Genomic DNA, 16,820 nt, shown 5'->3' on the forward strand with positions numbered 1-16,820 from the left:
AGTTGGACTATAAAGAAAGCTGAGTGCAGAAGAATTGATGCTTTTGAGCTGTGGTGTTGGAGAAGACTCTTGAGAGTCCCTTGGACTGCAAGGAGATCCAACCAGTCCATCCTAAAGGAGATCGGTCCTGGGTGTTCATTGGAAGGACTGATGTTGAAGCTGAAACTCCAGTACTTTGGCCACCTGATGCGAAGAGCTGACTCATTTGAAAAGACCCTGATGCTGGGAAAGATTGAGGGCAGGAGGAGAATGGGGATGACAGAGGATAAGATGGTTGGATGGCATCACCAACTCAATGGACATGGGTTTGGGTGGAGTCCGGGAGTTGGTGATGTACAGGGCGGCCTGGCGTGCTGCGGTTCATGGGGTCGCAAGGAGTCGGACATGACTGAGCGACTGAACTGAACTGGCAGTCTAGTCCTTTCACTTGAAATGTAGCTCAAGATTATTTTCACACACTGGTCTGTTAACAGTTGAGTCCTGCAGGACATAGATATAAACCTTGCCTATATATAAATCAACTGAATAACCTGACATGTAGTCCACAACGTCTGGACAGCAAACACTAAGAGGGGCTCTGCCAACAGAGACTGAGCCAGGAGGATGCATCACTGCACGCACATCTTTCAACATCAGTCCAGACATTTCAGCTGCAAGTAACAGAAGTCAATCCCAAAGTGGCTTAAACTTTAACCAAGGAACTTATTATCCCACCTAACAAGAAACCCAGAGGTTGACAACTCCCAAGCTAGTAAACAGCAGTGTCATCAGGGACCAGGTGAAAGTGTGAAAGTGTCAGTTCCTCAGTCACGTCTGACTCTGCAACTCCATGAACTGTAGCCCCCCAGGCTCCTCTGCGTGCGGGATTCTCCAGGAAGAATACTGGAGTGGGTTGCCATTCCCTTCCCCAGGGGATCTTCCCAACCCAGGGATTGCACCTGGGTCTCTGCACTGCTAGCAGATTCTTTACCATCTGAGCACAGGGAAGCTCATCAGTAAACAGATTAGTTGAGCAGTGTCATCACAGAGCAGGTGGCTTCCACATTTTATTCTGCCATCTTCAACACGTTCCCTCTGTCTCAGGCTACCTCTCCTCAGCAAAGATAGCAACAATGGATATAAACGCATCAGGCATTTCATCGAGATAGAACAGCTGCCAGGGGAGGGGTGGCTGTCTCTGCAGGGTCTGCCTATGAGCCCTTCAGGTCCAACTAGTGAAAACGGTCACAGGTGCCCAAGCTGGCAAGGTGGACTGGACCACCCTGACTGGCAGAGACAAATTGGAACTGCCCTCCCATGGGTGGAAGGAAGGCCAGTCTCTCTTGAAACACATGGCCACACAGAGGAAAGAGCATCCTTTGAGGTGTGGAAGAAGGGGGCATGGATTTGGGGCAGGCGAAACTGCTCTGAATACTTAATTTCTTTTGCAGTAATAACTAAAATTTGTAAAATTTAAGTCCAGGAGATGGGTGACAGAAACAAAGGTATATTTTCACTGGAAAAACACCTTAATAGAAGTCATTACCAAGTTTTCTAACCAAATACCAAGTGATTTAGAAGTTATTCCAAAACCTGTTTTGGGGTTTCCTTGGTGGCTCAGACAGTAAAGAATCCGCCTGCAATACAGGAGACCCGGGTGTGATAACTGGGTTGGGAAGATCCCCTGGAGAAGGGAACAGCAACCCACTCCAGTACTCTTGCCTGGAGAATCCCATGGACAGAGGAGCCTGGTGGGCTACAGTCCATGGGGTCCCAAAGAATCAGACATGACTGAGCAACTAACACTTTCCAAACCTGTTAACAATTTATGGATGGAGGATATATTTTATGGAAATCCTCATGCTGACTATTATGTAAGATACACAGCAGACAAGGGATCTGTATGGCTACCATCTAAGTGGCAAAACATTAAAAAGTTTAAATAACATTACAAAACAACGATATAGGAGCTGCTATGTGATTAAGAAGCAAATAAGTGATGGGAGAAAATGTACACCATGAGATCAAAGGCAGAGCTCTCTAGAGACCGAAAGGCAAGGTTTCATGTGGGATCTGACTGTAACAGGATTCGGACAAAGCGGACCAGGCCGGGCATCTGCACAAAGGGAACACTGGGCCCTGAGCCTGGCAGCAGAAAAACATCCTGGTTCAAATCGTGAGAGGTCCACGTGGAGGTAAACCAAGAGCAAACTGTCATTACTAGCTACTAATTATACGTTTAAGATAACAAGTAAAAACATTCCCAACCACAGTTTGGGATCTTTACATATCCATTATCATTTGCCTATTTTTTTAGTTCTTTGAACAAGAAAAACCTAATCACAGCACCATGTCCTGAAGGCATCCCTGGAAAAGTAAATATACTCATACTGAGTGTAACTGACAGCATAAGACAGAGAAGCAATGTCAAATTAAAGCACTGAGACCACCATGATATAAGTCATTCTATCAGTTTCTTAAGTGTTTGATGTTACTGTTTTGTAATGTTTCTTGACTTTCATTTTTGCACCTCTTGTGATATAGACTGTAACCTCCTTACAGACATCTCTTATCTGCTATATATCTTACTAGTAGTAATTATTCCCTAATTTTTATTTAGCTGCTCAAAAATCATTCTATTTTGTGAACCCAAATTAGTAAAAGCAGCCAATAGGATGTAATCTGTTTCTGTCATGAAAAAATCCCTAACATACCACAGCCCAAGTGGCTAGTAAAGACTGGTATACCTAGCCATAGATAGAAAAGTCACTATTTAACCTTTTTAGGGTCACAGATCTTTGACAATCTGATAAAATTCAGAGACCCTTCTCACCCAAAAATGCAAACACAGTATTTTGCTTGTAATTTCAGGAGGCTTCCAGAGCACTCCACTCAAACTCATCATGGCTAAGACCCCCTAACACAGTGATAACAACAAGGGCAATCACTGGTTATCACAGTTATCAATTCCTTTAAGCAATCCATCAAACTATTTTAAGGGTTACAGTTTTCCTCCAGCGCTGCCAAGCATATTTTCAGCTTGTGCATCAGGAAATAATAGATGCCAGAAACAAAAATAAGTCATTTCATAAGTTTAGGGCTGAGCTATTTGACTTTGAATACTGAAAAAAAATCTCAGGACAATGATGCTTTTAAGTCATTAATACTACCATATAAAGCTTTAGTATTCTTAATACTTCTCATTAAAAATATCATACACACACACATATGCATGGCCATAAAAGTATATGCCATTTTTGATGGAAATACTGATAGCAGAGAATGAATCAGTTTCTAACTTTCTGATAACCAGAGTGTAGCAACATTTCTCAATTCTTTAATAACGTTCCACTAGTTAATGCACACTTTATAAACATTTCAGCATTTAACGGATATGAATGGACTATTTGCTGGACTCATTGCAGAAGCATGCAATGGCCTTCCAGGGTGAGTGGAAGAAAGACCTATGGGTCATAGGGTGCTTACCATTCCCTTGCCTACAATCTACAGTAGTAATGATCACTGCATTCTCTCCAGCTGAGCCCTGAGAGGCTGGCTCGGAATCATTCTCCCTAGCATGCTGCCGAGCTCATCAGGATTAGCAAGTGAACTTCTTATTCTCACTTCTGTAAGTGAAGAAATCGGTGTGAAGTCCCCTCTCATTCCTCTTCTCTAACAACGTCATGAGGAAGCCATAATGCTATTAACTTTTTATACGGAAAGAAAATGAGGCTGAAAGGCTAAGGAGCCTGCTTGATCCACAGCAAGAAAATGATGGAACTTGGAATCTGAATATTATGGTTTCCAGTTCAGTACCTGGGTTTGATCATCTGCAGATGACAAAATAAAATAGTGGCTCACACAGAAGTTTATCCCTGTCTCGCATAAAAGCAGTTCAAAGGCAAGCATTATGGGGCTGTTGCGGCAACTCCACAGTCTTTTTAAGGACCCAGGCTCTTCCCCACTTATTCTTCATTTATCCTCACAATGCACTCTAGTCTTCATGATCCAAGATGGCAGCTTGTGCACCATCAAACCATCATATCCGTGCTCCAGCGTGAGAAAAGTTAGGGGCAGGGGAGAGGTGGAAGGTACACACCAGCTGTGCGTTTAAAAGGTTCCATAAAACCTGCAGTACGACGTTCCTTCTTATATCACGTGGGCCAGGAATTTCATCAAAATTCCACACCCAACCACAAAATGGCCACGTGGCTGGATAAAATACCTCTAGCAAAGAAGTAGAGAGAAGCAGATATAGAAGGAAAACTAGTAGCTTCTATTCCTATCTACTCCTACACTATGTCGAAACTAACAGATGTGGAGAAGGTGGAATTGGAAGTGTCTGAGAGAGTGACTTGCAGCCTGGCGGCCCCAGGCAATTCATTGGCTGATTGTCTCCTTGTCACATTCCGTCCACCTGGCATGAGTGTGTGTGCACCGTCTCAGCAATGCATTCAAGAGGTGATCATGCTTTCCATTAAAAAACAATTCTCAATGGGATGAAATTATTAAATTAGCTCCATTTTTTTAAATTAACAATTTAAATTGGAAATTTAATTATTAATTTAATTAATTATATTTATAATTTATAATTATATAAATTTCATTAATTTAATTAATTTAATTAATAATTAACAAATTTCCAATAAAATAAAAACCCAAACAATACTTCACTGTTTTAAAATGGTCAGATATCTGATAGTTCATTACTGACAACAGGAGAGAATTCTAATATCCCAGAATGGCACACAGGCCCATTGCAAATCCCAGTTCTAGACTCGTTCCTCACCAGTGGCCCTGACATACCCTCTCTCCTGAAGAATTGCTTACTGGCCCTGAATATGTTCCAGATTCTTCTGAATGCACATACTTTACAGCCTTTCCCACCACCTGAAAATGTTCTCTCCTACCATACATTATAAAAGAATTATTCCAGTGATTCTCAATATTTGCCTGAATAAAAATCACCTGCAATGCTTTTTTTTAAAATGCTGATTCTTAGGCTATATTTACAAAGATTCTGTTTTAGTAGTTATGGGTCAAGCCCATAAATCTGCATTCTTTTTTAAACAAGGAGCAGAGTGTCCAGGACAGAAAAGTGCTCAAGAATGTTCACCTGATGACTACCACAACAAGAAAAGACCATCTTACACTAATTTAAGATGTTTTTCTTGTAGTATGAGTTTTAGTACCTTTATCAGATCTCCCAGGCTCCTGGGAGAATCAAAGTGAAGTATGTTCTTGAAAGAACTCAATTCAGTGACTGAATAACAATATATAATGTAATATAGTGTTATTAACCAATGGCTAAGCTCTAAATTTATGTACTAAATATGAAAAACAAAAACAACAGTTTAAAAAAGCTTTTCTTCTGGCTTAGTTTACTAGAGAATGCTATTTTGAGGTACCACCATAATTCTATCATGATAACGAAAGAAGACACATTCTCAGAAATTCACATTTGGAAAGATTAATGTGTGACCTCAATAAGAACTCTTCCTTTCATAATATGCTTTGGCTGCATACAATGGGAAAAAACAGATACTGAATAAGACAACCACTTAAATATAAAACAATATTGTGGTATTATTAAAATTACTAGCAAGACAATATTTAGGTCTTCCAACCCTGTCTAAATTACTAGTACAAACTGCAATGCTCATAAGTGTACATTCTACTTAGATTCTCATCCCTATTATTTCCTTAACAGAATGAAATAAGAATGAACTTTAACTGAAACTATCAAAGCTATTCATCATAATTTTTCAGTTAAAGTGGTCTCAGATGTGGAAGATATAACATTATGAAAGCCTCTGAGTAAATGCTAAAGGAAACCCATTTATGGTCTATGGTGAGCACACATAAATTTTTTTGCCTACTGAAGTTGTGCTGAAAAAGTGTCCTCCAGGAAACAGTACCATAGTAAACTGGTCAACTACACCAACGAGTGGACTAAAAATCTAACTGCCTGATGGCTTCAGTTCAAAGAAAAAATACATCAGAGTGGCTCTGAAGAGTTCACAGATGTTAATTTGTCAAATAAATTTACCTAAAGTTACTCTAGATTAGATAAGCTATGGTCAAAGACAGAAAGAGTTACAAGCCAGTTGGAATTAGTATTTGTATAATTAAGTTGACAAAATGCTTCTCAACTGCTTTACTGATTAAAAAAAAATGTTTTAAGTTTCTAAATATATTTAAGAAACCAATTTCATTCCTTAGAAATCTGAATCTTTCTGCTATTTATTTAATGTTTGAAAAGATGTTCTACCTAGAAATTTTGTCGTTTTATTTTTTTTGTTTATGGCTCAACTGCAGTGGAAGAGAAACTGTAACTTTTGTATTTTTATGAGGTCTTTGTCAAAGTGTTTTAACACATGATTTGATGGTGTCCATAACTAAATTATAAAGAGTGAACTGCAGCAGTTCTCAGCCTTGTATGCTCACAAGAAGTATCTGGGGAAACTCTGGGAAAAAAGTCAGTGTCTGGGCCAAACCCCACGTGTGTCTAATCAGAATGGAGGGATGAAGCCCCAGCACCAGCACTTTTGCAAACTGCCCCCTAATTCAAAAGAAGGTTAGACTCGCTGAGTCAGGGAGACAGATCCCTAACTCGCGTTTGAGTCGGCTGAGTCTTCTGAGCCCGTTTCTCACAACTCACAATTGACTGTGTGCCACGGAGGGGCCTGTGCTGCCTCTCAGCTCGTGGACATCTCTGCCCCGCCCCGTGAAGCCCCCTCTCATCCTGCCCCTTCAGGAGACAAGGCAGAGTGGTACATCCCACAGTCTGGCCTCAACCGTTTCACCTCTGAAAGCCACGAGATGAACCAGAATTAGGAAGCAACGTATGTGCAAATTCTGTTCATTTTTATCCATTATACACACGACTCACCATTTCTCAATGGGAAAATAAACAACTGTGCTATGAGTTCAGTTGAAAATCCTGGCATACTTCCTTTAGAATTGAAAGGTCAAGAGAAAAAACAGAAAGACTGCCAAGTAAATTCACTGCAATTTGACTTTTTCTGAATAGCACAATACATGGGTAAGATATTAATAGGGATATTAATAGGGTCGGCTGCTTTTTTAACCCATAAACACTTTCTTTTGAAGATGTTATGCTTCTCTTGTAAGGATGGGGAAACACATGGTGAAATCTGTTGAGTTTCTGTCACTGCTGTTTTTATTACAGCCTTCAGTCCCAGTCCTACACAGAATCAGAGTGACTTACTGTCCCTTATTCTCTGGGATGTAAATTTTTATTATACACCACTAGATTTTCACTTTTAAATAAAGGCCACAGTACAGAGACGAAGACACTACCTAAAAAGTTCCACATAAAAATGTGACAGTTCAACTTTAGTGTGTATACATGATTTCAATGATTCCCACCATGGGGAATTCAGTAGGAGACAGTCTTAAAACTTTAAACACACTATTTCCCAAAACCTGATTTACCATTTAAACTGGCAAACAGAGGTGAGACTCAAGTACATACTTCAGTGTCAGTATTTAAAAGATGAAATTCAAGCTGTGGTGAATTACTAAACTGATTCTAAATTCAGTTTTACAAAATAATTAGCTTAATGGGAGCTAGAAGTTCTTAGGCTATAGTTTTAAGAAGCACCTGCATATTCTGAAAAACACGATGAACTTTAGTTTTACTGTAACCCAATTCCTTTAATCTCTTTAATGGTGTTTGCCCAATTTCATTTGCCTGCTCCAAAGTTACATTCACTATTTGGTCACCAATGTTGGTGAATATACAATAATCCTTTCCACTTTATTTTCTGTGACTTTTCTTGGTTGCTATTATTTTTCTTTTTTTCTATAATATAATAAGCTAATTGATGCCTTTGTCTTAGTTTTGGAAGGATTTTATGCCAACATCTAGGCAACAGATACTCTTTTCCTTAATTTAAAATAAGAGGTTGCATACTACAGTAGTAAATTTGTAATCAACCTAAAGATAATGTCTTGAAAGCACAATTAAACATGTCATAACAGAAGAAAACCCTGGTAATTACAAATAGTACCAGGCTTGCTGGGGTTTTAAACAGTAGTGTAAGACTAAGAAAAACCGCCACCCAGTGATACAAAAGAAAACTGCAATTTGTTTTTGTGTAAAATGAGTACCCTAGAGGATTACTTCGATTTCATTACTGAATGAACGAATAGTTATTACCTCCTTATGAGAATAGGAACTAGTTAAAGCGAAAGGATGTTTTCCCACCAGGCCTTTTTGTTTTTAATTTCCTTACTATTATTTAGCACACTCGACATTTTACAAAGGCTAAATGCTTTGGAAACCCTAATGGAAAAAGCTTTCTGTCCAAAAGTGAGCTAATTCTGTACAAGCAGCCCATATATCCCTATTATCAATAAAAGAGCCTAGGGTCTGCTTAGACCCTGAGTTTCAAGTCATGGGTGTCGACTTCAGCAACATCATCTAATAATCGTGACCTCAAACCTATTTGTGTTAAGTTGGAAGGCATGTCTAGGGGAAAAGGTATTGTCAAGGAGGGAAATACAGGTAACTTATACCCTTAACAACATAATTTACTCTAACCTCTAACCTTTTTAGAAATACGTTATAAAGGCCAAGTAAGATAACAGTCTTAACAAATTCTACAGAATCCATACTGATAAGAAGTTGTTGAGAAATCTGTATTCAGATCAAGAGGCAAGAGTTAGAGACATGGAACAACAGACTGATTCCAAACTGGGAAAGGAGCATGTCAAGGTTGTATACTGTCACCCTGTTTATTTAACATATATGCAGAGTACATCATGTGAAATGCTGGGCTGGATGAAGCACAAGCTGGGATCAAGATTGCCGAGAGAAATATCCATAACCTCAGATACTCAGATGATACCACCTTGAAAGAGAAGAAAAACAAAGAGCCGCTTACTGAAAGTGAAAGCGGAGAATGAAAAAGGTGGCTTAAAGCTCAACATTCAGAAAACTAAGATCATGGCATCTGGTCCCATCACTTCATGGCAAATAGATGGGGAAACAATGGAAGCAGTGACAGACTTTATTTTCTTGGGTTCCAAAATCACTGCAGATGGTTACTGCAGCCATGAAATTAAAAGATGCTTGCTCCTTCAAAGAAAAACTGTGACCAACCTAGACAGCATATTAAAAAGCAGAGATATCAGTTTGCCGAGAAAGGTCTGTCTAGTCAAAGCCATGGTTTTTCCAGTGGTCATGTATGGATATGACAGTTGCACTATAAAGAAAGCTGAGCACTGAAGAATCGATGCTTTTGAACCGGTGGTGGTGGAGAAGACTCTTGAGAGTCCCTCTGACTGCAAGGAGATCCAACCAGTCCATCCTAAAGGAGATCAGTCTTGGGTGTTCATTGGAAGGACTGATGTTGAAGCTGAAACTCCAATACTCTGGCCACTTGATGCGAAGAACTGACTCATTTGAAAAGACCCTAATGCTGAGAAAGATTGAAGGCAGGAGGAGAGGGGATGGCAGAGGACGAGACTGTTGGATGGCATCACCGACTCAATGGACGTGGGTTTGGGTGAACTCTGGGAGTTGGTGATGGACAGGGAGGCCTGGCCCCGTGCTGCGGTACACGGGGTCGCAAAGAGTCGGACACAACTGAGCGACTGAAATGAACTGAAGAAGTTGTTGGTACAGATATAATCTAAGCCTTCACTTAGGTGTATCATTTATAAGTTAACAAACACACAGAAACACGCACAGACAATTATTTTCCTGCAATCTATCTACTGCACAAAAGGACCAAGCAAGATGAGTGGACACATGATGACCAAAGCACATACGCCAAAGGACGGAGTCATGTTGATAAAAGTCGTTCATAGCTATCATCTGACCTATGTGATATCTTTTCAAATTTTTTTACACATACACAGAGCATGCTCTGAGAGTAAAAGTAGATATTATATAAGTTAATGTAGAACCATATGATAAAAAGAACTTAGACCAGTTTCTAAAAACAGATTACCATCCTATTTTTTAAGGTAATTTACTATATTCCCAAATAACCTATCCTGAGTTTTATTGGTCAATTCTCAGTTAAGGCTTTAACTGCAGAAGGATATTTCACTAACTCAACAGTGTATAGTTGTCCCTAGGTTTCTGCAGTACCCTTATTAAAATCTGCAGTGGCTCACCAAGTTCCTTAAATAAACAGTGCAGTATTTGCATATAACCTATGCATACCCTCCTGTATACTTTAAATTACTCATCACACCTGATACAATATAAATGGCATGGGAAGCGTTGCTAGACACACGGCAAATTTAAGTTTTACTTTGCTGGACCACTCTGGATTTTTTTTTTTTCCCAATATTTTCAATCTGCAGTTGGTTGAATTCATAGATGTGGAACTTTGTGGAAATAGAGGGCTGACTCTGTCTTCCAATCGCAACTTCATTAAAGAGATTATAGTTTATTGTAATATTTTTAAGTATTTAAAAATATTAAATAGTGGAAAGTCTGAGGCAGCCAAAACTAAAGCCAAATTTATGTATAACACAACCAACCCTCTTTTATTAAAAAAAGAAAACAAGAAAGCATAGCACTTAGTCTTTTAAAAATTAACTGTCTAGGGAACTCAGGGAAAGTTAAACTGACAGACATGATATATTTATACTTCTCTGGCATTTAATCCTGTTCTCCTTTGCACTATATTTTAATCCCATTCAATAATAAAGTTACTTAAGGAATATTTGAAAATTATTGAACACAATTTAAATTTTTAAAAAGAGCTTAAAGTGTCACTACTGTCTCAAAATTTAAAATGATAATGTGACTTAAAAAAAAAAAAAAAGATGGATAGCTTAGTGGTTAAGAGGACAGGCTCTGAAGTTAGAAGGCCTGGGCTGATTCCAGATCTGGCCCATGTAAGCTGGCGAACTTTTTCAAGTCCTCTTCTGTATATGGGGGCTTCCCAGGGAGCTAGTAGTAAAGAACCACCCTGCGAATGCAGGAGACATAAAAGATATGGGTTTCATCCCTGGGTTTGAGCCACCAGAGAAGGTATAGCAACCCACTCCAATATTCTCACCTGGGAAATCTCATGGACAGAGAGCCCGGCAGGCCAGTCCATGGGGTCACAAAGAGCTGGACATGACCAAAGCAATTTAGCACACACCGTATATGGAGATAACATGACCACCTCACTCAAAGTGTTCTCCTAAGCATATTACACACATTAACTCATTTAATCTCCTGAATAACCCTATTGTTACCATGCTCATTTTCTAAATAAGCTAAATGATACCTGGGAGGTTTTGTAACTTCCCCAAATGGTGAAGGGTGGCAGATATACCAACCCAAAATATGCCACTTTGGCATAAAGATTATTCTGAGCTAAACTTGAAAAAACACCAGGTGCGAGAAGGGCACTCTGTTCTCTCCTTTTCTTCCTGAAAGCAGGAGATAAAAACAAAACAAACAAAAAAAAAACTTTCTGGAAGATTCTAGGAGGAAAAAAAATCACATAACCGTAGTAACCCAAGGATTTTTCATGGAAAATGGTGGAGGGGTTGGAGCTTTACACCTGGGGGAAAAAATGGCACTAAACCGAGATAAGCATCAGTAGACACTGCAGCTGAAGGACCAGGAGGCCTCAGTCAACATGTGGGGGTCTGCTCTTGCTTGGATCATTTGAACAAGGGTGTGGGACCAGCCGCACCTGAAATTAAATTACAGTCCTGAGCCTGGGGCAGGATGATGCCTCACTGTGACTGCTCAACCACAGCACACGTGGTGCAGGAGCTAAATCCCACTCAGGCCAAGATGGCCCTGCAAAAACGCTCTCAACACACAGCGTGTCAGCTTACGGGAAACGGCACCGTTAGAGCTGAGAGGTATCAGACGGAGCAGCTGGTCTGTGAAACCATACCAGAGGAAGTAATAGCTGGAGATTCCCTCAAGAAGTAGCAACTCTTGGCATTTCTGTCTTCTGAGCCTCAGGTAAGGACCACTACTTAAACTACTCTTTCTTAGAAAGGTAGAGTCCACAACAGAAGCTTCACCAGTTGGGGGCAGAAACCCCTGCTGGGCTAAGACAGGCAGTGAAATATCTTCAAGCTACAAGCTTGAAGTGTATCTCCAGACACCGGAGGAGATTTTAGAAACAGCAGCCGCAGCAGCTTTTTCAGCTGTGGTTAAAACTTGTCTCTGTGATGTTGCAAGTGGCAGGCCACAGAAGAAGGCAAGACGGATCAAGAGTTCTTCAAGTACAGCTACAGAAGCTGTGTGCTGGCAGACACGTCAGTGCACTATTTCTCATCATGAGACAACAGGAAAACACAGCTCTCTGCATGTGCATTAAAGCTGTGTGCTAAGTCACTTCAGTTGTGTCACTCCATGGGACCCCACGGACTGCAGCCCACCCAGCTCCTCTGTCCATGGGGCTTCTCCAGGCAAGAATACTGGAGTGGGTTGCATGCCTTTCTCCAGGCTACAGAGGTATTCTAAAACAAGAAATACAGAGCAGAGTTTGGAGAACCAGGCATTGCTAGAGCAAATTTCTGAAAGAACTTTTTGTGAAACTCCAGAAGAGGCAGAAACATCACAGGAGACTAGAGGCACCCCTGAAGTTTTTTCCGTTAGTTGGGCTAATTCAGCAGGTCAGAGGGAAGCAACACTGGCAGCATTGGAAACAGAAGTGGGGGATGATCTGTCTTGGAAGCCAAAGCACAATTTCCTGACACTGTAAGAAGGGCCAGGGAAGCAGCCGGGTTGGTGGCACCCCACTTCATCCCTGTCAGGAGGCTCCCCAGAAAAACCAGCAACCCTGGTCAGACTATGCCCCACTACTTTGCCTCAGACACAGCGGATCTGGTCAGAGAGAAAACAGCTCTCACCACTCTCACCTACGGCCCCTGTTCCAGGTCCCAGGAAGCAGATCCAGGAAATCCACAGGCCTACCAGAACATGACTGTGGAAAAGACAGCATATTTTATGGTAGCATTTAACTATAAGGAAAACTCTCCTCTGGTCTGCCAGAGATTAAGGCCAAGAAATGGAAGAGGGCCAGAGGGGTAAAACCCCCGTGTCCTTACTGCAAGAGACCAGGTTCTGAAGAGAAGTGCTGAAAAGGCAGAGATCCACCCACCCATTCTGAATGTGTGGGGTCAGAGGTATGGTGTGAGCCTGGCTCTTAGAAGGCCTAACCTAAAAGTTCAACATAACCTGCAAACCCAAAAAGCCGTCTTCCACTTGTCAAGACACACAGAGCCTCTGCCAATGCCAAGGGACCTCGGAGTGACTAGGCCAAGATATAGAGAGAAGACGTAGAGAACCAGAATCTACAAATGGAGACCCTGAGAAATACTGTCAAGAGCAAACACGCTGTGAGTTCATGCAAATCCTCAGATAAGGAGCTGACTCTGGCAGAAGGAAATCCAGGTGGAAGAGGACGGGTGTCCCCAGGGGACACTGGGTTTTAGTTGCTCCTCAACGCCCTATGAGAAGACAGCTGCTGGGAAGAACCAGCGAAAGACTGCCAATCCCTTCTTTGGGACTGGAAAATGACACGACGGAAACGTCATGTTTCCGAACTCCCCTTGGGAAGAGCGTAATATCTGGTTGAAAGGAGTATTTTTTAAAGCCACTAAAATCTTAACAACTAGCAGGGATTAATTTTATAATAGAAAATAAACTAGTCTTAAGATTCAGGAGACACTATTTAACATATTTAGATTTTAAAGTGTACTTCAAAACTCTTGATGGGAATGTAAACTGGTGTAGCCACCATGCAAAACAGAATGGAGGTTCCTTAAAACACTAAAAATGAGCTGCCATATGATCCAGCAATCCCACTCCTGGGTGTATAGCTGGAAAAAATGAAAACACTAACTCAAAAAAATACATGTACCCTAAGCTCACAGGAGCACCATCTAAAATAGCCAAGACAAGAGAAAACCCAAGTACTTATCAACACACGACTGGACTAAGAAAATGCAATGTGCACGTGCACACACACACAGAAAAAAAGAATAAAAAGCCATAAAAAAGAATGAAATTCTGCTATTTGCAACAACATGGATGGACCCAGACAGTATTATGTTTAGTGAAATAAATCAAAGACAGACAAATACTGTACGACATCACTTACATGTGGAATCACAAAAATAATACAACTGAAGCATATGCAAAACAGAGACAAACTCACAGATACAGAAAACAAACTAGTGGTGACCAAAAGGGAGAGGGAAGGGCAAGTTAGGGGTATGGGATTAAGAGATACAGGCCACTATATATAAAAAAAGATAAGCAACAAGGATGTACTATACAGCACAATTATAGCCATTACATTATAATAGTTCTTATAATAATTATTGGCACTTAATCTGTGAAAATATTCAATCACTATGTTGTACCCCTGAAAATTAATGTAATATTGTAAATCAACTCTACTTAAATAAAAAAATAAATGTACCTCATTCAGCAACTATGTACTAGATGCCTAATTTAATTTCAGAAGCTGATTTATAAGCAGCACTAAGCCCTGTTTCTTCAAACACAATCTGAATTTATCAGGAATTCTTCAAGACTTCTGGCTTTTCATAATTAAAAAGGTTGACTCACTTACAGGATAGAAAAAATGGGATGATTTTATAAATTGAACCCGAAGGACACATTCAAACTGATATACAAGAAAAGTCAGACTTGACAATAATATTTCAAGTGATTAATGATCCATATTTTTATACATTTCATATACATCAACTAATTCTGGAATTAGTAGAAAAATATTTTTAAATCAATCATACAACTTTTCAAGTAGTCTTTTAAAACAAAAATCATTAATCTAATAATGTGGCTTCAATCCCTGGATTGGGAAGATCCCCTGGAGAAGGGAATGGGAACCCACTCCAGTGTTCTTGCCTGAAGAATCCCATGGACAGAGGAGCCTGGTGGGCTACGGTCCACGGGGTTGCAAGGAGTCAGACACCACTGAGACACTAAACAACAACAACTAAGCCCGAAAAACGCTCACCTAAAAGGACAAAGCCATCTGCCTCTGTCTCGGGCACTGACGGCTTCTTAGATTCCAGAGGCTTCCTGAAGAAGTGAAACATTGCTGCTTCTGCTGCTACCTGAAACAGAAGCAAACATGGTATTATGTCAAATTCAGATGAAACTTTCACCCTTCTTACTAAAAAGCCAAATGTAAAGAGATCACAGTAAGGACTTTTAGGAATTCTATCCCCAAACTTAAGAACACGAGCCCTCTCTAGGTAACAGAAGTATCAGAAAGCAAAACCAGAATATCAGGAGATGGACTTCCAGTTTGACACCCTGTGTGCCTTGAATCCTGCAACCGCTCTCGACTTCTGAACGTGTAGGAAATAATCCAAGAAATCACTACAAGTAAAACTAAAATCAACAGATAACACCAAATCTGAAAGGATCCCAGGAACCATTAACTGGACACTGGACTGAGGAAAGGAAAAAAAAAAAACCACCTCTCCAGATTTTTTATCATGCCGCATGAAACTGAAGCCACCTGAGAAAAGAAAAGAAGGCACTACACACACCCTCCAGAGCTGGTTATCTGATTCAGACACTCAGGGCTGTATTCATGGTAAAACTGCAGCCAGATTTAAAGCCCTATCAGGCAAATATCTATATTGGTGAGATTACTGTGCACTGCCCCCTCCACACACACACAGCCTCTCGCCTCTTTGTCCTTACATCTTTGTACATTCCAATCCCGAAGAAAGGCAATGCCAAAGAATGCTCAAACTACCGCACAACTGCACTCATCTCACACGCTAGTAAAGTAACGCTCAAAATTCTCCAAGCCAGGCTTCAGCAATACGTGAACCGTGAACTTCCAGATGTTCAAGCTGGTTTTAGAAAAGGCAGAGGAACCAGAGATCAAATTGCCAACATCCACTGGATCATCAAAAAAGCAAGAGAGTTCCAGAAAAACATCAATTTCTCCTTTATAGACTATGCCAAAGCCTTTGACTGTGTGGATCACAATAAACTGTGGAAAATTCTGAAAGAGACGGGCATACCAAACCACCTGACCTGTCTCTTGAGAAACCTGTACGCAGGTCAGGAAGCAACACTTAGAACTGGACACGGAACAACAGACTGGTTCCAAACAGGAAAAGGAGTACGTCAAGGCTGTATACTGTCACCCTGCTTATTGAACTTATATGCAGAGTACATCATGAGAAACGCTGGGCTGGAAGAAGCACAAGCTGGAATCAAGATTGCTGGGAGAAATGTCAATAACCTCAGATATGCAGATGACACCACCCTTATGGCAGAAAGTGAAGAAATAAGAGCCTCTTGATGAAAGTGAAAGAGGAGAGTGAAAAAGTTGACTTAAAGCTCAGCATTCAGAAAACTAAGATCATGGCATCCAGTCCCATCACTTCATGGCAAATAGATGGTGAAACAGTGGAAACAGTGGTTGACTTTATTTTTCTGGGCTCCAAAATCACTGCAGATGGTGACTGCAGCCATGAAATTAAAAGATGCTTATTACTTGGAAGGAAAGTTATGACCAACCTAGATAGCATATTAAAAAGCAGACCTTACTTTGCCAACAAAGGTCCATCTAGTCAAGGCTATGGTTTTTCCAGTGGTCATGTGTGGATGTGAGAGTTGGACTGTGAAGAAAGCTGAGAGCCGAAGAATTGATGCTTTTGAACTGTGGTGTTGGAGAAGATTCTTGAGGGTCCCTTGGACTGCAAGGAGATCCAACCAGTCCATTCTGAAGGAGATCAGTGCTGGGTGTTCTTTGGAAAGACTGATGTTGAAGCTGAAACTCCAATACTTTGGCCACCTGATGTGAAGAGCTAACTCATTTGAAAAGACCCTGATGCTG

At 40.6% G+C, this 16,820-nt stretch overlaps 1 protein-coding gene across 2 annotated transcripts in view; it reads right to left on the bottom strand.

Annotated features, from left to right (window-relative positions):
• LOC104988414 (UBAP1-MVB12-associated (UMA)-domain containing protein 1-like) overlaps positions 1-16,820 on the bottom strand; it is a 257,738-nt gene that overhangs the window by 202,910 nt on the left and 38,008 nt on the right. For both annotated transcript variants that reach the window (XM_010839721.1, XM_010839722.1), the window contains exon 2: positions 14,973-15,072. In XM_010839721.1, coding sequence (XP_010838023.1) covers positions 14,973-15,054 — 82 coding nt within the window. In that variant the 5' untranslated portion in view covers positions 15,055-15,072. The remainder of the gene's footprint in view (positions 1-14,972; positions 15,073-16,820) is intronic.

Source organism: Bison bison, unplaced genomic scaffold, assembly GCF_000754665.1.
Source record: "Bison bison bison isolate TAMUID 2011002044 unplaced genomic scaffold, Bison_UMD1.0 scf7180017864134, whole genome shotgun sequence".
In the NCBI taxonomy this organism is placed as follows: Eukaryota; Metazoa; Chordata; class Mammalia; order Artiodactyla; family Bovidae; genus Bison; species Bison bison.